The following is a 23,187-nucleotide window of genomic DNA, read 5'->3' as shown; positions in this document are numbered from 1 at the left end:
TGAAAAATTCTGGTGTGCAAAACATATTGTCTGGAGCTAGGATCCTTCTGACTGCTATGTTTAATGTACAGTGAGCTAGAAACTGGATGACAGTTTCTACCACTGGGTTATACAAATGCCAGAACTACAAACAGAAACATGTGGTAGGCAGAAGACAGCTTGCAGCTCTTAAATCAGGAAATGCCAAGCGCAATATAAAAATAAAACCACCACCCTTTAAATAAAACAGGCTGTATTTCACAGTTTATTCAGGGTGATGTGTGTTTATTTCAGTCTGCAAAGCCATCATACTGCTGGGATGCAAGGGGTCACTTTCTTCTGCATTTAGGCTGTCAGTAGCAGGCCTAATTTGCCTTTCCACTCTAATGCAGCTTTTAATTGCCTATGAAATTGCACCACCCTGAGGGAATTTCATACTAACATTCAAAATCATGTTTTCCTTCTTTATGCTCAAGGATCAGAGGAAAAGTTACAGAACTGGAGTCATAAACATGCTGCAAGAAATTTTGCAGATTTACAGTAAACTTTACCAAAAATTTACAGCAAAATGGAAGTTGCATTAAGTGACAGGTAGAAAACTGGAGGTATTCCAGCTTGATCAGCTCTAGAGTAATCTTGCTTGACACAGTAAAGGGAACACACATTAGATTTCATGCTCACATCACCTGCAGTGCAGTATGAGTTTGATTGGACTGCACCAAAAAAAAAGCAAAAAAAAAAAAAGCAAGACTTTTCTAAAAATCAAGGTTTAATTACAGAATTAATCTGGCTGTCATCCACTCCAACCAACCTGTTGCTTACAGCAGAGGCAGGTTGTCCAGGACCTTGTCCAACTGGAATTTTAATATTTCCAAAGATGGAAAGTCCACAATAGTCATGGGCAATCTGTTCTAATGCTTGGCATTGCACACAGTAAAAATATTGGGTTTTTTATATTTAGGTGGATTTCCTGTATTTTAATTTGCGTCCACTGCCTCTTGTCCTTCCATTTTGCAGAACAGACTGTCTTTGTCTTCTTTATACCCTCCAACCGAGTATTTATATACATTGGTAAAACTCCCTCCCAAGCCTTCTTTCCTTGAGGCTAAACAGTCTCTCAGTATCTTCTCAAATATTTCAATCCTTTAATCATTTCAGGAACAGTTTTCTGAATTCACTCCAGTACATCCATGTCTCATACTGGGAAATGCAGGACTGCCTCCAACACCCCAGATGTGGTTGAGTGCTCAGTAGAAGGGAAAGATCATCTTCCTCAATCCTGCCAGAGACACTCCTCCCCTCCAAGGGAACTTGCCATCCCACTGGCCAGCTCTCTCCCTCAGGGATGCATCCCATCAGGTTCCACAGACTTAGAATCCCAGACTACCTCAAGTTGGAAGGGACACATAATGATCAGTAACTCCAAATCCCTGCTCCCCACAGCACTAACTAAAGCTAAACCATACAACTAAGAGCATCATCCAGGTGCTCCTTGAACTCTGACAGGATTAGTACCATCACCAGTTTCCTTGGGGAGCCTGTTCCAGTGGTCGACCACCTTCTCAGTGAAGAACCTTTGCCTGATGTTTACCTGGTGCAGCTTCACTGCGTGTCCTTGTGTCCTGTTGCTGGTCACCGGGGGGAGATCAGCCCCTCCTCTCCACTGCTTGCATTCAGGAAGCTGTGGACTGTGATGAGGTCACTCCCCAGCCTTCTCTTCTCTAAGCTAAACAGACCAAGGCAACCTCAGCCACTTCCTCCTAATTCTTGCCTTTGAGACCTGTCACCACTTTTGTCACCCTCCTCTGGACACACTCCAGTAGCTCTATACCCTTTATTTATTGTGACACCCAAAATAGCCCCCAGCACTCTAGGTGAGGCTGCCTCAGAGCAGAGCAGGACAATCCCTCCCTTGCCCAGCTGGCCATGCTGTGCCTGATGCACCCCAGGACACGCTTGGCCCTGCTGGCTGCCAGGGCACTGCTGACTCATGTTCCACTTGCCAGAGTCCCCCAGGTCCCTGTCCACAGTGCTGTTCTCCAGTCTCTCATCCTCCAATTTGTATGAATAACCAGGATTACTGTGTCCCACAAGGAGAATCTAGCACTTGGTCTAGTTAAAGTTCATACAGCTGGTGATGGCTCAGCTCTCCATATCTCTCTGCAGGACCTCTTTACCCCCAAAGAAGTCCACAGCTCTTCCTAATTTAGTATCATTGACAGACTTATTGTGTGTTTGATTCCTGTGTCCGGATCATTTATGCAAACATGGAAGAGCACTGGCTGTAAAACTGAGCGGTTGGGAATGCCGATGGTGACTGGCTGTCAGCCTGATGTAAACCCATTTACCCAACAAATTTTGGATTTGTCTACCTTTGTGCTGGGCAATTGATGGAGAGTAGTATCAAAAGCTTGGTAAAATTCCAAAACTCTACATTTACTGGCTTCCCTTGGTCAATTAGGTGCATGACCTTATAATGAAAGGAAATTAAATTGGTTAGCCAGACTTTCCCCTTGTGAACTTGTGCTCATATAATCAATGACTGGATTGTCTCTCAAAAAAACCTTCTGTGTAATTTCACCAGGCACTGAAAAGTAAGACTGGCAGGTCTATCATTACCTTCTTACCCTTCTTGGAACATTGCCAGCTTCCAGTTGACCCAAGACCACTGAAGAAAAATAATGCAGAGAGGTCCTGTGATAACTTTGTCTGGCCCCATCAGTATCCTGGGATCAATCCTGTCAGGCTCCACAGATTTATGTGCATCCAGCTTGAACAGCTACTCTTGTTCAAGTTCAGGGTCAGCTGGGAGTTCATCATCCCCTCAGTCCTGGTCTTCCATCACAGGTCTCCTGGGATCCCAGGACCTGGCATTGGTATTAAAGACAGAGGCAAAAAAGGCATTAAATACCTCTGCATTGTCTGTATCCCTGTTTGTGAGGTGACTGACCCCATCAATCAACAGACCAGTGTTCTCTCTGATTCTCTGTTTGCTGTTAATATATTTTGAAAAGCCTTTTTTTCCTTCAAAGTGCTGGCCAGCTTGAAGTCTAGTCGAGCTTTGACTGCATGAATTTTCTTCTACAGTGCCAAACAGAATCTCTCTAGTCCTCCTGTGTTGCCTGTTCCTGCTTCCAGTGTCTGTACAGTTTCTTTTTGCCTAACTTCTGTAAGATCCCTGTTCAGCCAAGGCAGCCCTTTGCACTGCTTGCTTGACTCCCCTTCCTTTGGAATTGCCTGCTACTGTGCTCTTAAGAGATGGCTCTTAGAAAGTGACTAGCATTCATGGACCCAAATACCAGAAGCAGATCCCCAGAGGTCCCTGCTAGCTAGCTCCTTCAGCAGCCCAAAATCTGCTCTTCCCATATCCAGGGACAAAGTTTTCCTGGTATTTTTCTCCAAACACCAATTATTTGAAACACAACTACTTGGTGGTCACTGTGATCAAGACAGGCACCAGTCTGTCTGAGACCCTTTGTGTTTACAAACAGCAAAGCTGGAAGGGCACCTGTCCTAGGTGGCTCCCTTAGTCCCTGCACAAAGACGTTATCCTCCATGTGCTTCAGCAATTTCCTGCACCTGTTTGTTTCTGCTCTATGATACTAACCAGTTGATGCCTGGGAAGTTAAAATCTTCCAGAAGGACAAGGGCAGATGAACTAGAGATATCCCTCAATTCCTTGTTGAATAATTCAGCATTGTTGTTGTCTCTCCTGGCTGCTTTGGCTTTCTTCACCCTGTCCATGCAAGCTCAGGACAGCATTGCTGGTTTCCCCCTGGACCACCTTTCCTTGCTGCCACCACTTGTGTGCTTCCTTTGGATGTCTGAGTTCAGTCAGGAGCTCCTTGTTCCTCCATGAAGGCATCTTGATTCTTTTGCTTGGCTTTCTGGGTGTTGGGAAGGAACATTCTCGGGCATAATGTATAATAAACTACCAAAAAATAACAAGAAAAGTATTTCCTTTCATATAACACACATCAAAAATGTTTTCCTTAAGCCATGTGCAGCTCAGCATTGGCACATGAATAACTAGAGCTGTTGCATAAATGGGCACTTTTTCCAGTGAGGCACCATCAGCTCTTCAAGAAGGCATGAATTGACAGGCGTATTTGTGTAAAACAAGGACATCTACATTGCTTATTTGCCCCATCCCTCAGAATACAGGGCAGCTTCCTGACTGCAGATCAGCAGTTGCTGTCTCTTGTGGCTTTAAAGGAAACCAAACGAGCTCTCTAATACACAGTGACCTATTTCTTCCCCCTTAATACTGAACGTACAGTCTTCGTGCAGGCTCATGTCTATCATGCTCTTCCAATCCCTTTCCCTCAGGGCTAAGCAAACCCATTTCTGAAATATTAAAAACCACAACATTCCCAGGGGAACATTAAAAGCAGTTCTTCTAGTTGATTTTTTTTCCCCATCACATTTTACAGCCACGCTCTTCATATTTCTCAAACTGAAAAGAATTAGCATTTAATTTTTATTTTAAAAGAAAAACACCATTTTAGAGTGTTTCCCTCTGAGGATGTGGAGCCAGCAGTACAGTGGAAGGACTTCTCTCTCAGTCTGTGCCATGAAACAGTTCTAATTTTACTCAATATTCCACAGTTTGCTGAACCATAAACCAGTCTTTAAAAGACTGTCACTAAAAATCTTGATCTCCTCTCCTTAGGGAAAGGTATCCTGGATCAAATCCAGCATTAATTATATACCGCCTTACCAATTCCCCCCACGTTCATGCTGAGGTGGTAAACTGTATTTTTGTCCACAAGCTGTCCATCTGTGATGAAGCATTACATAGATAACAGCCCTAAAGTGCACGGATAGCTCAAGGCTCTGTTAGATACATACCTTCCACTCAGGGATCTTCAGTTTAAAAGAATAGTTACTATAAAGAGAATTATTTTGTCTTATTGAATGCAATTCTCATAGATAGGCTGTGAAATTCTGTTGAGTGAGGGATTTTGTGCATCAAAGAAGAACTTTCAGAAACTCACCACCTTTACAAGCATGCTTGATAGAAACCTGTTTTTTACAAAGAGACAGCATAGGTTTCTATTCTGAAATTTGAAAATCAGTCATATGTACCACCACAGCAGCTAAACGTCAAAAAAAATTGAGATCTATTGCAACACCTTATGTAATACACAACAAAAGACAGTTTCTTTCCAGATATCAATTACTTCATGGAGCAGACAATTTAGAGCAATAGCAGTTTTCTCCAATTTGTTAATGCAAACCATAACATTTTTGCTCCTTTTGTCACACTACAGTGGTTGATTAAATACAGTAAATTTGATACCACACACTTGCCATGGAGAAGATGCTAAGACAAGATGTGTGCAATGTCACTGGAGTGGGGATATTGCAGGAAGCATGGTGGAAGAAGCCAGAAGCCAACCAGTTATGTTTACAGCAGACAGCAGCACTTTGCTCCCCATGCTCCTTGCAACAGCGCTCAGATGAGGTGCTGTAGCTACACCTCTCACTTCTGACAGCTCTGTGCCATTTGTGCATCACTTCTGTAAGTCTGCTCTCATCACAACACATCAAAAGACATGAAAATTTGACTACAGGAGAGTCCTCTGACTCTCCATCCAGTACTCCATCCCGCCGGGAATATATAAACATTGCTAAACATCCAGGAAGATCATCAGCATGAAAACTGAATTTAAAAATTTTGAAGGACAGATTTAAAGCAGTAATATTCTTATGTTCTCTCCCCTTCTTGCATCACTCCCCAGCCCCAGTGTACATGCACACTCAAGCACCCTTTCACTTATGTAACCATTTTTCTCCCACTGATTCCCCCCTGGCCCAACCCCAACTTTTCCATCTCTTGTCCTTGTCTTATCCCATTGTTTTGGGTCATATTTCTTATACTAAAAATAAAATTCAAAACAATTTAAAAATATCAGCCTGGAGCAGCTATTTAAGTCACTCTCATAAACATCCAGTAATTAGCTGATAGAGCTTTGTCAGGCTACAGTATTTTCAGCAGCTGTGTTAAAATATGTGATGATAGTATTTGTGTCAGCCAATCTCTTTATAGAAATAAATCTTTTTAATGTAATCTCCCTAGTTAATACATAGACAACAACACAGTGTATCCAATATCCAGTCATCCTTTGAAAGTCTTATTTGCACCAAGTGTTCTCAGCTGGGATAGCTTTCTTGGACAACTTTCACCAGCTCAAAGGTTGATATTGACTGGAAAAAAAGACTACATGTACGAGCAGCTTGGCCACCTCCAGGTCTGTAACCAAACACATCACTTAATACAATACAGTGCATTAGCATATTCCCACTCCAAATTAGCTTTTAACAATGCTCCAGATACTTCATCTGTTTCACTTTATGGCAATGTGAATGCAAGCAAAGCATGGGAACAGGAAAAGGGAGGCAAGCAGGCCAAGGCCTTATGTTGTTCCTGAAACCTGGACACGAGTCAGGTGCTCACTGCCTGTATTGATTTATATATTACATTGCTTTAGGAATTCAAGGGAAGAAAAATGTATTGGTGAAGAAGCTGAGTAAAGATAAGAAACACTTGAGGTTGTTGCTTTTGGTGTCACTATTATTTCATTCCCTTTAAATTAAATTTGGCATTTATTGGTTAGAAGGCAAACAGGAAATGGATATAACTGATATTGGCTTGGAAACATAATGTCATTTCCACTACCTGCCTTCCTGATTGGCACCGTCTCCGGATATGAACCCAGCAGCTTCCAAATGCTGATACATTTATCCTTTCTTATTCTTCTTCCATCCCTCTCTAATTGCAAAAATGTTTTTCTAGAAAGGAAAATACTGAAACAAAAACACCTCTAAGATGTTCAAAGGCAATAGACAAAATACAAATACAGAAATGAATGACATTTCTGGCCAATAAAGGCAATAGCTGAGAAGAACACAGCTTCAGACTTGTTTTAGCAGTGGAGTCATAATCTCTTTTGCAAAAGACTCTAAAAGTAGTAGCAGTAAATTAATCTTCAAATGTCTGCAAGTAAGTGTGCAAACAGCCAGAACCAGCTGGTTTGCAATCCTTAACATGACAGCACTATCAAACTCTTAAGAGCTCAAAGCACACAAGGAAGAGAAACTCATTTTATGGTATGGTATTCCATGGAACTGATTACTGTCTGAAAAGGTCCTTTCCCTATACTCTCCACTAAACTGGAGGTTTTTTTCCTTATTGCAGTATATACCAAATACTCTCCCTATTTCTGTACATCCAAGTGAGCACTTTCCAATTAAAAAAATCCACTCGAACATGCAAATTTCCAGTCTTGGTGTTGTACACCTTGGCTGTCTCTTGTCCATTCATTACCATAGGAAGGAAATGTGACCTCTCCAACTAAATCCCCAAGTGAGGAGAAGCATAGCACTCAAATTGCTGGATGTTTTATGTGGCACAATTATCTGAGTATGAGTATGTAAAAGGAGTGACTACTCCTCTACTACCTTTTCTGACACAGGAATGTATGGGGATAAACCTGGCTGACATGATAAGGGAGGCAGTGATGGAAACCAAACCTGGTCCATCATATTACCTGATAAGAGCATGTAAGAGTGTGCAAAAGGTTATTTCATCCTGGACTTTGGAAATGGTATTGGGGGATCAGACTGCAAGAGGTGCAGGAATCAATGGAGCAGTACACACTCATGGGGTGAGGGATGAACAGGGGAAGGCAGAGTCAAAGAGAACAAAGGGGCTTAAGAGGGAGGGGCATAAGAGAAGCCAGCTGGCTTTAAAATGGGGCAAAGTATTGCATCTGCCAGCCCCCGCAGTATTTTTTGTGACTTGTGAAGAGTAGATGGCTATACTGGAGTAGGCCTGTGCTGTTTTGCAAGTCTGCTGTTTTGGACAGTGCCAAAAATAGTTACAACATTGATGGACATTTAGGTCACAGGAATTTTAAGACTGACATGTGCTCATCTTCCTGAAAGTAATTTCCACTATGTAAACTGCACAGACTCACTTGAGCCTTCCTGCTATGATATTCTGTGCTGATAAATGTTTTAAAAGGGTGAGAGTTGTCCTCAAGCTGCCAGCTGAACTGGCATCCAATGTAGTCCTGAATTAAAGTCACCAACTCCAGCCATCACATCCTGTATCTCACATCTAGCTTGGATGACAGTATACCGAGACATTTAGTAAAAAACAGAGCTGTATCCTTTTTTTCTCCATTTGGACTCTAACAAAGCAAGAGTTTGTGCAAACTGACCCTGTGAATGAACTGGAATGCAGACAGACACACTCCCAAACTGCTCTGGATGAAATGAGATCCATTCAGCAATAACTAAGTACACACCAATTGTAAAAAACAAAGCTGGTCCAGGAGGCCGGTATGAGCTGATCTTATTTTTCCATGTCATCCTGAAGTGCTGTGCTCATGTGTCACAAGAGTAATTGAGTAAGAAAGCTCTACCTCAGATCAAGACACATAAAAGAGGACCACACTGTCTTGCACAGGTGCAAAACCAAAATGGAGAACAAAGTTTCACTACCTGAAACAGTAACAGAAAGTATCAGGTTTTCTTCCCCAGAACCACACCAACATCCCTTCTCCTTTTTTTAACACTCCAAAGGCCAAGAAATTATTTTCCTCCCTTTCTTTCTCACTGTTCCTTTTATTAAGTCCAACTATTTCCTGTATTGGCTACTTGTACAGTTCTGGACTTTGCTTGCAATAATAATCACTCTCCCCTTGCCAGAGAAAGGACAGTTATTTTACAGACATCTTCAATAACAAAATTCATCAACACAAAAAGCAGAACACATTGAACATTGAAAGAAGAGATAAAACTTCAGTTGTGCAGTAAGATTAAGATTGTGCCATTCAATTCAAATTAAGCAGCAAACAAGACACCACCACACAAAAAATCAAAAAAGTCCCAGAGATCAGTAAAGATTGTGGTACTTTTTGTCCATGAGGCGCTAAAAAAGAAACTTCAGTTTTCTTAACTAAAAACATCTGTTTCAGAAGAAATAAAACACCAAATCAAAGGAACAACAGCACATGTATTTGTTAGTTTCACAAAATGTATGCTCTGTAGAATACTGCGTAATAATAAAAAGGACTCAGTAATACACAAATTCCCTGCGTGATTCGCTATTATTTTATACAATGTGGGGAACAAAGTGCCTTTTGCAGAGCTAGTGTAGTAGTGAATCAAACACAAATCACACCTACAAGAGCAGAACCTAGAGTTCCCAGCTGGGATCAGAAATCATACTTCCTAAAATAAAGGAAAATGCATTTTAGCCCTAAATGGTTTAGGGACAGGAAAATTGCCATGAAATTGCAAACAGAAACAGATAAACAACTTATGCAAGACCCATTGACAGACAACAGTAACAGCACACAGGAGAAGGAAGAGATATTTGTGTCCTCAGTTATGATGCCAGATATGTCGTCATCTCATGCTTCCAGTTCCACCAGTTCAGCACAACTTTGAGCAGACCTGGTCATGCCAGCAGCTGCAGTGCCTTTAAATGCAATGCATTTTAAACACAGCCTTTGATCCAAAAAGTCCATTAACAATTCTATAACAAACCAACAGAGATCATTCTATATCTGCCACAATTATATACCAATTCTACAGGGACCTGTTACTGGCCATAGCCAAAGAAAAATCCTGGAAAGGTTTCAACTTTGACTTTGTCCATTAGTGCTACTTAGGTCCTTTAACAAAGCACACTAGGGACACAATTCCATAGCAGATCGTTCACACAACAGTGTATTTCAGCCTCTTCATGTGTTTAGGTACTCAGGTTTGCTCTTTACCCAAATATTGTCTCTTTTGCTCTTTCTGCATGTGAAAAATACCCTTCAACTTTACAACCATACCAGTTATGAAAACCTGGTCTACACAAATGTTACTGAAAGCTTTCGATTGTAGTGTTTAAAAGCTAAAGGATGGCATCGTTTGAAATGTTCCTTATTAGTTTAACTGCATTGTTTACAGATAAGTTAATCTAAATGTTGTCTTCAGTAACACCAAGTATATGAGCACTGAGTGTATCTTAAACTCTGACCAGACACAATCACAGCAGCTCATAAATACTGCAACAGGATGGCAAAAATTCCATAGGATAAGAAATGAGAAAGGCATATGATATCCCAACAGTGAGCCCAACAGTTACATACCAAACAACTAACAACCACAAGTTTATGGGCCTCGTTTCCATCAAAACAAACTGTCAAATCCTACTGCAATGGCTTTGTTATTTTCCCAGTATATAATCGAAGCTTACAGTAAAATGTACATAAAGTTAAACCTTACAACTTTGTTGAACTTTATCTGGAGGAAACTGATGAAGGAGCTGTAGGTTCTTTTTCTATTTTAGGTTTAGAATCCAAACTAAGAGACCTCCAAACAAAGTAACATGTACTACAGAACACGGACACACACACACAAGTAGCCATGTCCCCTGGGGTTTTGCTGTTGTTTTTCTTACTTTGTTTTATAGGCAATCTTTATAAAAGATTAATTTCATCATATGCATACCATATTAGAGGCATATTTCTAACCATTTTTAATATACTTTAGAAAATCAAAACATAAATCTTGCCTTTGAAAACTTACCAATGCTCAATGTATTTAAGGCTCACTAAGCAACGTCAGATTTGTAATAGTCTCTACATTTGAAAAATGCATTAATAAAGTTTACAGACTTTTAAAAACAGTTCACCAGTCTCTCTTAAATATGTAATAGCTTCCCTCCTCCATAAATGTATGCCAGCTTTTCTTTCACCTCTCTTTCATGCATCGTTTCTATGTTGCTGTCTTTACAAAAGGAACAAAAGTATTCAAAAAACCACAAACAATAGTCAGTTCAAACTTAACAAAATTCTATTAAGTACTCAGGGTAGATTTGGTTGGCATCGAAGATGACAAAGATCTTTGGGTTCCAGGTATTATCCACGCAGCTGTCATACAAGTTCACAAAGCTTCCATCTTTTGAAGGAGGTCTCATGTATTTTGAATCACCACCGATATAGTCACCAGTTAATACACGAGCAAGAAACATGACTTTATCTGGTCTGTGCAGATGAGGCTGCAGGTTCACACCATGAATCTGGAAAGTATCTCCATGCTTCATGCTCTCTTTGCAGAAATGGCTGGAATATGATGCATCTCTTGCAAAATAGGTCCCTTTCAAATAAAAAAAACCAAGAAAATTTGATGACATTCTTATCATGACAGTTTGACTACCAGAGCATAGCTATCAACATGATGAAAAATGACAGCTCTTTTATGCTCATTAGGAATCCTTTTTTTGTTGTTAATTGTTATAACAATATGACCAAATATTTTTAGTGTGAACATTTTAGTAGAGAGATTGTCTTGTGATCAACACTTCTTTGCGGGGCATCCCTTCCCCATGCTCCCTGGCCCTACCAGCCACTGTGACAATTACATTCCTTACTGCATCCTTAATTACACTTGCCATAAAAGCAGATTTGTATTAAACAGCTCTTGGGTAAACACAAGGCATGCATCACAAAGTACACACTACAGGGAAGACTTAATGTTGAGCTGTTAACACTTTCACAGTTGTATGTGACAGCAATACTTACCTTTTCCATACACAGCAGCATGCATCCCATTTATTCTCCAGTCAAAGTTATGAATACATATTGCTTCTACAAATTCATTACTGGTGCCATGAAACAGCATCTGCTCATTAATTGTTGGGACACCCCTTTTCTTCTTCAGCTGAGCTTTTTTCCTACAGAAAACACACAATAAATACCTAATAAATAAATAGCTGTACACAATAAATACATAATAAATAAATAGTTGTACAAACACACTAAATTACTACTGTGAAAGCACTGCTGAGGGTACAGACCTAACACATTCCACTTTACAAGTGCCTAGATGACTCAAGGTTTTAAACACGTCGGAATTCTTAAGGTACATATTTAGAAATCACACATTTCTGAATGCTGTAGGACTATTTTCCCACATAGTCTAAGATTTTAAAAAAAAGTCTTTCTACACCAATTTTATCAACATTGTTCATGTGTTATTAGTTTCAGTGTGGTCATTTTCAGCAGATACATCTTTAAAAGAAAGGCAATTTTGCACATTTTGTTTCCTCCACCTGCTTTAATGTCATAGTGGAAGGGATAACAAAGTTGGTAGATTATGAAGCACTAGGCAAACCAGCAAAAACTGATCTACGGGCTAGTTATGCTGAACATCTGAAATTTCTTCAACCAGAGCCCTCTGTTGTTGGCTGTTGATCTCTGACAATATATAAATGTAGCCTTGAGTAACTTCTTTTGAAACAGGGAAACGGAACAGATTTATAGAAAAAGTGAACAATCAATAAAAAGATGTTCTGTGATAGTCCTTTACTATCTCTGACCAGTTATTTTCATCAAGTCAATTTAGAGTCATTATTAATATGGGAACTACTGTTAAAGGCAAAAGTGTTCTGACCACTACAGTGATGCAAATAACCATTCCAGCACTGATCAATCAATTAAATCAATTGATCTTATCACTTTTTCGAAACCATAAAAATTTAAAATATACTGGGCACACTGGCAAGCTGGTTGGGCAGAATGCAGAAATGCCACAACAGGACACTTTGGTAATTTGGAACAGAAATCAAGGGGTCCAACTGTTCTAAAAAGCATCACCTTAGCACCTTGTACAAGCAGTGAAAAGATAATCTAGTTCAACAAAATTAACTTGATCCAGCACAGTGAAAATTCTCATTCAGACAATTCACTCAATGAAAGGTAAAACCTAGAGCAAAACTAAACACCCAGAGACATGCTCCTTGTACTTATGTAAGCACAAAAGCTTTTTCTAAAACTGGTCATCAATCTCACTGACCAACACCTTCTTTTACTTGTTGTACTCCTCGACAACTCCAAACTGAGATGCTAGACTAAGCATCATGCTCTTTTCAACTTTCCTACCTGGGACACCAAAAGAAGTGAATTTGAAATGCTGGAATACCTATTTCTTTGTAATATACTACCAGGCAATAATTTCTTCACCAGTATGTGCAAGCCGACAGCACTGTCTTGTGACCCAAGGGCAGGACCCGGCATTCAGCTTACTGAACTTCACAACTGGCCTCAGCCCATGGATCCAGCCTGTCCAGATCCCTCTGGAGAGCCTTCCTGCCCTTCAGCAGATCCACACTCAGCTTTATGACATTTGCAAACTTACTGAGGGTGCCCTTGATCCCCCTGTCCTGATCCCAAATAAAGATATTATACAGGACTGGCCCCAACACTGAGCCCTGGGGACCCCACCAGTGACCAGCTGGATTCTGTAGCTCCATTCACCACCTCTCCCTGGGCCTGCCTATCCAGACAGCTTTTTACCCAGCAAACAGTGCACCTGTCTGAGCCATGAGCAGCCAATTCTCCAGGAGAATGTTGTGGGAAAACAGTGTAGAAGCCTCTACTGAAGTCCAGGTAAAAAATAACTGCAGCCTTTCCCTCATCCACTTAGTGGGTCACCCTGTCACAGAAGGAGGTGAGGTTGGTCATCAAGCAGGACCTGCCTTTCCTAAACTTATCCTGGCTGGGCCTGACCCCTGGTTGCCCTGCACATGCTGTGTGGCATGTGATGGCACTCAGGATGAGCTGTTCCTTGACCTTCCCTGGCACTGAGCTCACTCAGCCTGACAGGTCTGTAGTTCTCTGGATCCTCCTTCCAGCTCTTCTTGTGCATGGGCATCACACTTGCTCAACCACAGCCAACTGGGACCTCCCCAGTGAGCCAGGACTGCTGGTAAATGGTTGGAAGTGGCTCAGTGAGCACTCTCCCAGCTCCCTTGGTACCCCTCCAGTAGAGTCCATCCATTCCCATAGACTTGTGTGGGGTAGCAGGTTCCCTTTTCTCTTGGATTATGAGGGCTGCATTTTGCTCCCCACTTCTGTCTCCCAGCTCAGGGTCTGGGTGCCCAGATAACAACCAGTCTTAATATTAATGCCTTTGTTGCCTCAGTCTTTTCTTCATCCTTTGTCACTATGTTTCCCCCATATCCAGTAAAGGACAGAGATTCTCTATAGCCCTCCTTTTGTTGATGATTTATTTAAAAAAAAAATTATTGTCTTCTACAGCAGTGGCCAAATTAGGTTCTAAATGGGCTTTGATCCTTCTAATTTTCTCCCTGCAAAACATCTCAACATCTTTTACTCCTCCTGAGTTGCCTGCCCCTTCTTCCCAAGGTCATAAACCCTCTTTTTTGTCTGAATTCCAGCCAAAGTTCTCTGTTCAGCCAGGATGACCTTATTCCTCAACTACTTGTCTTTCAGCACATGAGGACAGCCTGCTCCAGAGCCTTTAGGATTTCCCTCTTGAAGAGTGTTCAGCCTTCCTGGACTCGTCTGCCCTTCAGGACTGCCTCACAATGGACTCTGTCAAACAACCTCCTGAACAACCCAAAGTTTGACCTCTAGGAGTCCAAGGCAGCAGTTCTGCTGACCCTCTTCCTCATTCCATGAAGACAAAAAAGAAACTTAACTAAAAATTGGGTAACTCTCTTAACCATTAACATACATAAGGAATTTCACTTCCTCACACATGTTGATATAGCTTTAAATTAACAATAAATGACTTATCTTTAAAAAAATCATGTAACTTATGCAAGATTTTAGTATACATCTGGTTAGTTGTTTCCTCACTCTTTAACTTAGTCTAAATTTTTTTATTTGAGTAAAACATATTTAAACCTCCTGATATGCACTCCTTCCTACAAGATGCACAAATAACTTTTGGCAAGTATGATTGCTTAAGACTGACACCAAAAATAAGTGGATACCAAACTGGGCACTTCCTACTTCTTCCAGGCCAGCACAATATGCAGAGGGAAAAGCCAAGAACTTAGAAGAAGGTTTTTTAAGACATTAAATTTAAAAGAATTGCATGACTATGTGTTCAATAGACACTTAATTCTGTCCTATGCTTCATAAAATTGAGAAATTTAAAAAGACTGAAATATTAATTAAGTAAAAATTAAAATAATACAAGCCTCTCAAGGAATCATTTTACAAAAAGCTAATTTATTTCCCCTTACTTCACTGTAAAGATCATGGGCATCTACACACAGATATTCTGAACACCTTAAATACATTATCAATGCTACAGTTTTATCTAATGAATTTCTACAAGTATTCAATTTCTGCACCTGTAGAAGCTATATGGTCTTGAAAATTAAATTTTGAATAAAGAGAAATGACAAATAAGAAACTTTTTAAAAGTTAAAATGTAACAAAAAATTCATTAATAGTAAAAACAGTTAAACATATTTCTGCTGCATGATTTAAAACTTTTCTCCATTAACAATCCTAAAACTGTTGGTTTTAGAAATAATCTCACCTGCAAAAAAACTCCCACAAGTCTAGATTTTGTATTCTCTTAATTCTTTTAATTCGGTGGCTATCCATTGTTTTTCCAAAGAGACTAGAAACTTCATTATATTCATTTGTTTTCTTTTGCAATGGAATAAGCTGGAAAAAAAGAGGTTAGTGTGATTTCAATTTGATGCATTATTTCGTTGTCACATGTTTTTGACCAAGTTGCATACCAACTCTTACCTGGTATGGCTCCTCAGTATTTACATTCTCCCAGTGGGAAGGCATAGGGATAGCCTCATTTTCACAGATGAAACTTCAAACAAAAAAGGTAAAAGCACATCACTTCAAAGACATGAGGCATTTTCTTCCTGTCAAACTCCTGCTCCAAACAACACAGTGTGCAAAAAAAGCAAACCCCCATGAAGTTTATACAGAGCTACTAAAAAAGAGTGGTTTAAGCACATGCACTACATACATTGAAGCTCTTAAGCCTTAAAACTGGGACTAAAAGAAGAAATCTCCTGCAAGTAAAAAATGTCACCACATGGAAATAAGAGTACTGAATGCAATTATTCAAAGAACAAAGTAAATTGCCATGTCATTGCATGCACTATTTAGCAAATATCTACTGAAAAAAAGTTGGCACTTCAAAAACAGTCTTCTTGAAAGTCAGTGTAAACAGATTGCTACTACATTTCTTATGACAAATGACAAATTTATTTTTTAATATATAACCACGCTACAATTCCAAACTAAATTTTTTTCTCAGAAACTATTTGGGGTAAAAAAATCCACATATCCCATTTACTCAATTTCATCTGCATAGCTTAGTTTATTGTTTAGTGAGCTCCAGCTTTACATCAGCTCAGCTTTACATCTAATGACTGATCAAATGGCAAGAAACTGACAATCTAAAGCAATTAAACTCATAAAAGAATTATTACAACACAATTTCTTAAACTCCAAGTGAGTTTAGAGTAAATGAGTAAAATACAGGCACAACATATAACTCACCCTTTTTTTTTGCTGTTACAATACTACTTCTAAATAATTTATGGAGTCACTGGATTCCATTTTTTGGTGCTGCTTCCCTGCAGCAATTCTCATTCAACAGGTATTCAGAGCAAGTGACTCCAAAAGCAAATAAATATAAACAATAAAGATAAAACACTTTGGTTTCATTTTACTTAGAAGAAACAGGAATAAAAGAAAAATAAGGAGTCTTCCTCTTATTTCCTTACCTGAATGAATTGATTGCAAAGGGAGCTCGCTTTATTGGACGTTGTTTAAGGGTAGTTAGGTTGATTTGTTTCATCACTGAGCATAAAACAAGAATTAGGAAGAAATTTTTAGGAATTCATCTACAACATATGAAACATTTAAGTATCATTATTTAAAAGAATGTTACTACAACCTAAGCTACTTGACAGGAATCCTATTTCAACAAGTAACAAATCAGCATTTTCAATAAATATATCTAAATGCATTGTCATTTACATGAGTTGGGGACTCATGTCCCCATATATAACACACACAAAATATGTATTTTTAAAATATCCATCTAACATTCAGTCCCACCAAATCACAGGCAGGACTTCCACTGACTTGAAAGGGATGACAAAGAATACACTATTCTTAGTGTAAGACATCACAACCTAAAGAGAGTAACATAAAAACTGCTCTTTAACATTTGCTTATAGTGTAGTGTTTTTATTCTGGATGCAAAACACAGGTTTTAATAAACAGACATTTCAACACAAATAAGCATAAAACTCCTTGTATTGTTAGATACCACCTTACTGCCAGTATATTGCTGTTTAACCCAGTCCCCACTTTCTGTATTTGAAATATTTGACATTTGAATACGTATACTGGAATATGTATTTATTTCCTTAATTTCCTATATTTAAGCATATAACTGTTTTGTAATTTAACCAGAAAATAAACCATCTATGAATAGAAAAACTAAAAAAAGTTACTAGAACACACCTGTGAACAAAGAACAGATTACCTTTATAGTTACATACCTTAGAAACCTGTACTACTCTGTAATTTACAAGAACAGCATAAGCAAGATCTTTACAATCTACCAGTAAATCTTTTTCCCTATCTCCTTGTTATTCTGAGAACAGAACTGGCTTCAACTACCTGCTGAATTATTAAATCATTCTGATGCTAGTATTTTGCAGGAAGCCTCCTTTACAGCAATGTTTCTTATACAGAATTAATGGAAGAGGTTTCCAAGCTTACAGGCAGCTGCACATTAAAGAAAAAAGGTTCAACCTTCCTAGTTCAAGAGATGTATCCTACATGCCACTTGCAGCTGGAGCAAACAGTAGGAACTCCAATGCAGTGTTATCAAACAGAACTTGCTACTTCATTAATAAACTACACCAAAAATGTAACAGAGCAGCTGTTTCTAAAAACTCCTATGTACTTTCCAGTAAAAACGACATTTTTAATCATGTTTTCACACCAGATATGAAGACAATAACCTGCTGAATGAACAAATGTGCTGGTGTATCTGAGACCTTCTATTGTTTCAGTTTACTCTTTGGCAAAACACATACCTGAAAAGTCCAGTGTGTAGTTAAACTTTGCAGTGGTAAAAGACAGAGATCCACGGGGGTCTGCTCGGAAACTCCTTTCAATATCTTCACTGCTGATAGAGCAGTGACTGTTTGAGTCAGTCTTCAAAATAAAAGAAAAAGCACATAAAGACAAACTCAGCCATAGGTAATGTCACGTATGGGATCCATCAGAGCCAATATAACTTCATAGGTATTTACCTGAAACATATGCCATTTACCACACTCTGCCAAATAAAACCAGCCCCACTGCGTATCGGAGGTATCCATGTCTTCAACTGAACTTTCCATCTTTGCAAACACATCTTCTGATGGTCCTTGAAGCATTTCCTGAAACATTCACACATATAGACACAAAATTTAGAGAAATTTATTAAAAAAGCAAAATAAAGTGCATTTGCAATAACTACCAAAAAAATCATACCAGGCTGAGGACTGATCTTTCTTTTCCAGAGAAAAATTCTCAATTTGCTACTTATCCAGTATTATCTTTTAACTTAGCTAAACACTTGCAAAATTTTCTTAATTGCCTGTAAAGTGTGACAGTAAAGGCAAGAACTATAGGCTTTATGTGATCAAAGAGAGGTGCTGAATTTCATACTGATGGTTGTAGGATCAAGGCCACTCAGAAATATACAACAGGCTCTTCATTCCTACTTCACAAGAAAGAGATGTTGGGGTTACATCCAACAGCTTGATGGAAACACCTACTAGGTACTCACCAGCAGTGAACAAGTCAGACTGGAAATCAATAGTTGTAAGAAAAAAAAATAATACTAAGACAAAGAATACAATTATTTAACCATGAAAGATCACAGCAGATTATTCCTTCCCATTGCATGAAGAAGAATTTTCCCCCTAATGCACTCACTTAAAAATGACACAGTAAAATTCCTGATACTCTGTACTTGTATTTATAGAAAAAGTTCACACCAAAAGCCAGACTGGCTCCCACACAAGCCCACACAAGCAATGACTCCCACAGTTGGGATTCTGAAGGATGGAAGAAAAAGAACTGAGGAGAGGATACAGCAGAGGTCTACAAAATCATGACAAAACCAAATAGGGAATAAAGAATCACATTTTCTTCTGCCAGATGGAGGAGACACCTATTGAAGGTTGCACATGTCAAGTTCAAAGTAAGTAAAAGAAAAGCTTCATGAAACAGATGGCAACCTATGGAATTTCTTTTCATGGTATGGTATGGATGCTGCAAATCTATGGAAGTTCAAAAAGCAGCTAGACAAGTTTACGTCTACCAAGAGCTATGCCAGAATACCTTTAGAAGAACAGTCCCTGCCAGAATTCAGCTCATTCTTTGTTTGACAACAAATAAATTCTGAAAATATTAAATTCTGAAAACTCTGAAAGTGCTCACCTCTATTTGTATGTATTTCCTAACGTGTCAATTTTCTGCAACAACCTCCCTAAGCAAAAATTCTAAGTTTCAGGGAATCTTTCAGACAAAAAACTTGCCCCACACCCAGAAAAGGTCAGCAATTCATCCACTCTGTTTATGCAAAACACTTTGGCACTCTGCCCAAATATGTCCTCAAGTTCACTTTTTTCCAAGAAGTGAAACAACACCCTTCAGCACAAGTCAAACAATGTGCAGTTAGTATCCTGGATGCTTCAATTGTTTCCTGGTCACTTCAACCCAGAAAAAACAGAGACCTGAAGAAGACAAATACCAGAGACTAAAAGTAGGTATCCCCATTCTGGCCAGTGCTACTGGGGCAGCAGTTCAGAGCAGGAGGCACTTCTGGCACAACCCTTCATCCCCCATTTTTCCCAAGATAGTTGTATTTCTGTAGTTGTGGTTTGAAAAAAAAAAAAATCTGAGAAACCTCTTATCAAGGGAATCATGATTGGATCTCCAAAACATCACCAAATTGCAGAATCTGAGGGCAAACCTGCTTCAGTGAAAGCCTACCCGAGGCTCCTTGTATGGATTGCTGCCTCAAGTTCAAGCAGCACCACACAAAAGGTTCATCGGCTGCTCAGAAAAAGTATTTGGAAAGAGATAAGAAAACCATTCTCTGCTTCAGAGGGCATCTGTCAGCATCTCTTCTGTTACCCACAGCAACACAGCCACAGAGCCTACATTCCCTTGGTGTTAAAAGCACAACTGGCCAACATCTTTTGGTGAAAATCTCTCACCTTCAATTTGATTCTTCCTCTTGGATAAGCATTTGACTATGTTCTATCCTACTGAGAGCAGGCAGAGGTAGGCTGCACTTCTTTGAAGATGAGGAAAGCAATTCAGGCTTTTCTTGGTAATGTTTTGTTTCCTCATGCTCCCATTAAAGTGGTGAGCTCAGCTCCCTCCCAGCCCATTAGTTCAGGGCCTTGACTCTGATAGTCAAACCAGTGATGTCTTTGGAACAAGGGGACATGCCTTTATAAGCAGGGAAGGCATGATTATCTGTGCCTGACCACACACTTAAGAGTCCTCAAGGGGCATCTCATTATTCTCTCCAAAATAAACCATTTAAAAGGAGATAGTTATTCCCATGGCTTTCAAAAATCATACATTCAACCCACATATTTGTACCCTCATCACAAAGCCTAGGGTAAACAGGTAGATTCCAGGATACTTTAGAAGTGTGGAGGAAACACCTGAAGGGATTAATATGAAAAGCTATAAAAACAAGAGAACTGTTCTCAAAGGTGACACAAATCCAAAATGTTTGAAGGAATTACTGATTAATTCAAAATCAAATGCACACCATTTATAAGCATTAGGTAGCATTTTGAGAAGGGTCTCAATACCCATCATTAGCACTGTTTCTATTGGTCCAGGAGCTACCAGAACAGCTCAAATTAAACAAATGTCTAAGGAAAAACATCCTCCTAGACAGGAATAGCACTTGTTGTGTGCTGTGACTCAATGGCTTTAGTACTACTGACCATGCACTTCCTCTTTTTTCCATAAGCACTTCATGTTCGACTGATATATATTCTTTACACTGGGCAGACTCAGAGAATGCTTTAGGTTAGAAGAGAACTTTAGGACCATCTGGTTTCAATCCCCCTGCCATGGGCAGGGACACATTCCACTGGGCCAGGTTGCTCCACATCCCATCCAAGCTGGCTCTGAACACTCCTAGGGACGGTGCATCCACAGCTTCTCTGGGTAACCTGTGCCAGGGTCTCACCGCCCGGATGCTCACAAACACAGCAGCATCCCAATGGATGTGTCTGGCTTCCTGCGCTGCCTGCTTCACCTGGCACACCGTGCTTTATTGCCAACGGCTCCTCTCCCTACGCGCATCGGCTTGGTACAAGTATCCTGCTGGGAACGCAGGCAGTGCTAAGGGAACCTCTGGCCATTCCTTAGAGAACACGACACCTGATTAGGACACTTGCCTGAGGCGAGCCCGCAGGGCTCGGGAGGGGAGGCAGGAGAAGGAGCAGCACTAGCACCAGTACGGGACACACGCTGGAGTGACCATGCCCTTCCCACCTGCGCCCCCACGCACCCGCTCCGTGCTGCCGGGGGCCGCCGTCGCGATCCCACCCGTAACCGCACCCTCCAGAGTCGCAGCCATGGGCGCTCAAGGGCACGGCCCGGCCACCGAGCCTAGCACGGAACCACTATCCCGGCATCGGGCGCGCAGGCCGCTCCCCCACACGCAGCGGCCGCCGCCTCCCGCCCCCGTGCCCAAGCTGGCAGCGCGCTGCGCGCGGGCGGGGCGGGGCGGGCGGCGGCCTGCGGGGCGCGCGGGGGGAGGGCGCGGCGCGGGGGGAGGGGCGGCGGCGGCGGCGGCCGTTCCGCCCCGCCCGCACTCACCGCAGCGGCCGCGCGCACCGGGCGCGCTCCCGCAGGCCGCCCGCGCCGCGCGGGCCGGGCGCGCGGGGCCCGCTCCGCTCCCGGCGCTTCCGTTACCGGCGGCCGCGGAGGGCGGGGTCAGCGCCTCGGTGGCCGCGCGCCATTGGCCCGTCGGGGGCAGGCATGCAAATGAAGGCGGGGGCGGAGCCGCTGTCGTGACGCGGGGAGGGGATGGGGAGGGCCCAGGGCCAGGGCCAGGGCCGGTTCCTGGGCCCGTCCCTGGGCCCGTCCCTGGGCCGCGGTGTCAGCGCTGCCTCCCGTACCGGCGCCGGCACAGTCCCGACCCCAACACCGCCTCCAGCCCTAGTCCCAGTGCCAGAAACAGTCCAAACTCCTGTCCAGTGCCAACACCAGTACCAGGCCTACTTCCACTATCAATACCACTGCCTATGCCAGTGCCAGCACCAGCCCCAGTTCCAGCACCAGTCCCAGTTCCAGCACCAGTCCCTGTTCCAAAACCAGTCCAAGTACCTGTACCAGTACAAACACCAGGCCCAGTGCCAGTATCAATACCAGTTTAGTGCCAGTCCCAGTACCTTTACTAGGCCCAGTCCCAGTTTTGGCATCAGTCCCAATTCCAACACCAGTCCAAGTACCTGTACCAGTACTAAAACCAGTACCAGGCCCAGTTCCAGTCCCAGTCCAAGCACCAGTACCAGTAGCAATCCCAGTTCCAGTCTCACTACCAGTACTAGTGCTGCTATTAATCCCAGTTCCAGTTCTGGTACCAATATCTGTCAGGTACCTCTCCCTGTAGCTGCACGAGTACCAGGCCCAGTTCCAGTCCCAGTATCAGTGCCAGTCACAGTTTCAGTTCCAGTGCCAGGACCAGTAACAGTAACAGTCCCAGTCCTAGTTCCAGTACCAGTACCGGTGCCAGTCCCTTGTGGTACCAGAGCTGTGATGCCATGCTGGTGCCTGGCACAGCAGCAGATGTGACCATTGCACCGTGCATGGCGTGGGTAACACAGAGCAAAGAGGGCAGCAGTAAGAGGCTGCTGCAGACGCTTGGGGCCCATGAGCAGCTTTATGGCACAATGAGGTCTGGAAGCAGCAGCAGCTCTAGGACCAGTCAGTAAGAGAAGCCACAGTGGTGAGCGTAGATCACCCTTTGGTGCAGACATTCTAAGAGGGAACCTGCTGAGTGGAGAAGCTGGCAGTGACACCAGCTGCAGCATTCTGCTGTCAGCCAGTGGCCTGGTAACTTCCAAAACACAGGCAGTCCTCATGCATGTGTGCAGTCATTGCAGCACATCCTGCTGTGAAGGGTTTTCATTGAGCAGCATGCCGAGAACAACACAGGGGGAGTGAAAATGATTAATTTCTCCAGTTCTGAGGGAGTGTCAAACAGGATATTTATCCAGATTCTGGCTGTGCTGACCTTGCCTCTGAATACAGAGTTAGAAAAGGTTATCTGTTTCAGTTAAAAAGCAGCCCTTGCTGAATC

The 23,187-nt window shown here is 41.7% G+C and overlaps 2 protein-coding genes across 3 annotated transcripts; one reads left to right on the top strand and one right to left on the bottom strand.

Annotated features, from left to right (window-relative positions):
* Positions 1–10,390: 10,390 nt before the first annotated feature.
* Positions 10,391–21,748, bottom strand: PARP11 (poly(ADP-ribose) polymerase family member 11). 2 transcript variants are annotated; one of them, XM_054269790.1, is made up of 8 exons: positions 21,702–21,748; positions 18,110–18,238; positions 17,891–18,011; positions 16,562–16,637; positions 15,561–15,633; positions 15,343–15,473; positions 11,568–11,719; positions 10,391–11,142 (listed from the first exon to the last, which is right to left on the bottom strand). In XM_054269790.1, exons 2-8 carry the CDS (start codon positions 18,233–18,235, stop codon positions 10,829–10,831), a joined length of 993 nt encoding a protein of 330 aa, XP_054125765.1. In that variant the 5' UTR covers positions 18,236–18,238; positions 21,702–21,748; the 3' UTR covers positions 10,391–10,828. The 2 variants fall into 2 exon arrangements, with proteins under 2 accessions (XP_054125765.1, XP_054125764.1); XM_054269789.1 differs by lacking the exon at positions 21,702–21,748 and having other exon boundaries at positions 18,110–18,658.
* LOC128933216 (skin secretory protein xP2-like) lies at positions 21,362–22,261 on the top strand. The gene has a single exon (XM_054270145.1). It carries the CDS (start codon positions 21,362–21,364, stop codon positions 22,259–22,261), a length of 900 nt encoding a protein of 299 aa, XP_054126120.1.
* The last annotated feature ends 926 nt before the right edge of the window (positions 22,262–23,187 follow it).

Source organism: Melozone crissalis, unplaced genomic scaffold (genome assembly GCF_028551555.1).
Source record: "Melozone crissalis strain CALT ecotype California unplaced genomic scaffold, PUWL_Pcris_2 ptg000008l_1, whole genome shotgun sequence".
Classification (NCBI taxonomy): Eukaryota; Metazoa; Chordata; class Aves; order Passeriformes; family Passerellidae; genus Melozone; species Melozone crissalis.
Note: the sequence above shows the minus strand (reverse complement) of the source record. Positions and strands in the feature narration are given on the sequence as shown.

Excerpts from the sequence above, each read along its gene's own strand:
- PARP11 (XM_054269789.1), bottom strand. The coding sequence starts at position 18,247 with ATGTTTCAGGAAATGCTTCAAGGACCATCAGAAGATGTGTTTGCAAAG. Across the intron at positions 16,638-17,890 it reads CTACACACTGGACTTTTCAG|TGATGAAACAAATCAACCTA; the intron begins GTATGTGTTTTG and ends TTTTATGCTCAG. Across the intron at positions 11,143-11,567 it reads TGCTGCTGTGTATGGAAAAG|GGACCTATTTTGCAAGAGAT; the intron begins GTAAGTATTGCT and ends TTTATTTGAAAG.
- LOC128933216 (XM_054270145.1), top strand. The coding sequence starts at position 21,362 with ATGCCCTTCCCACCTGCGCCCCCACGCACCCGCTCCGTGCTGCCGGGG.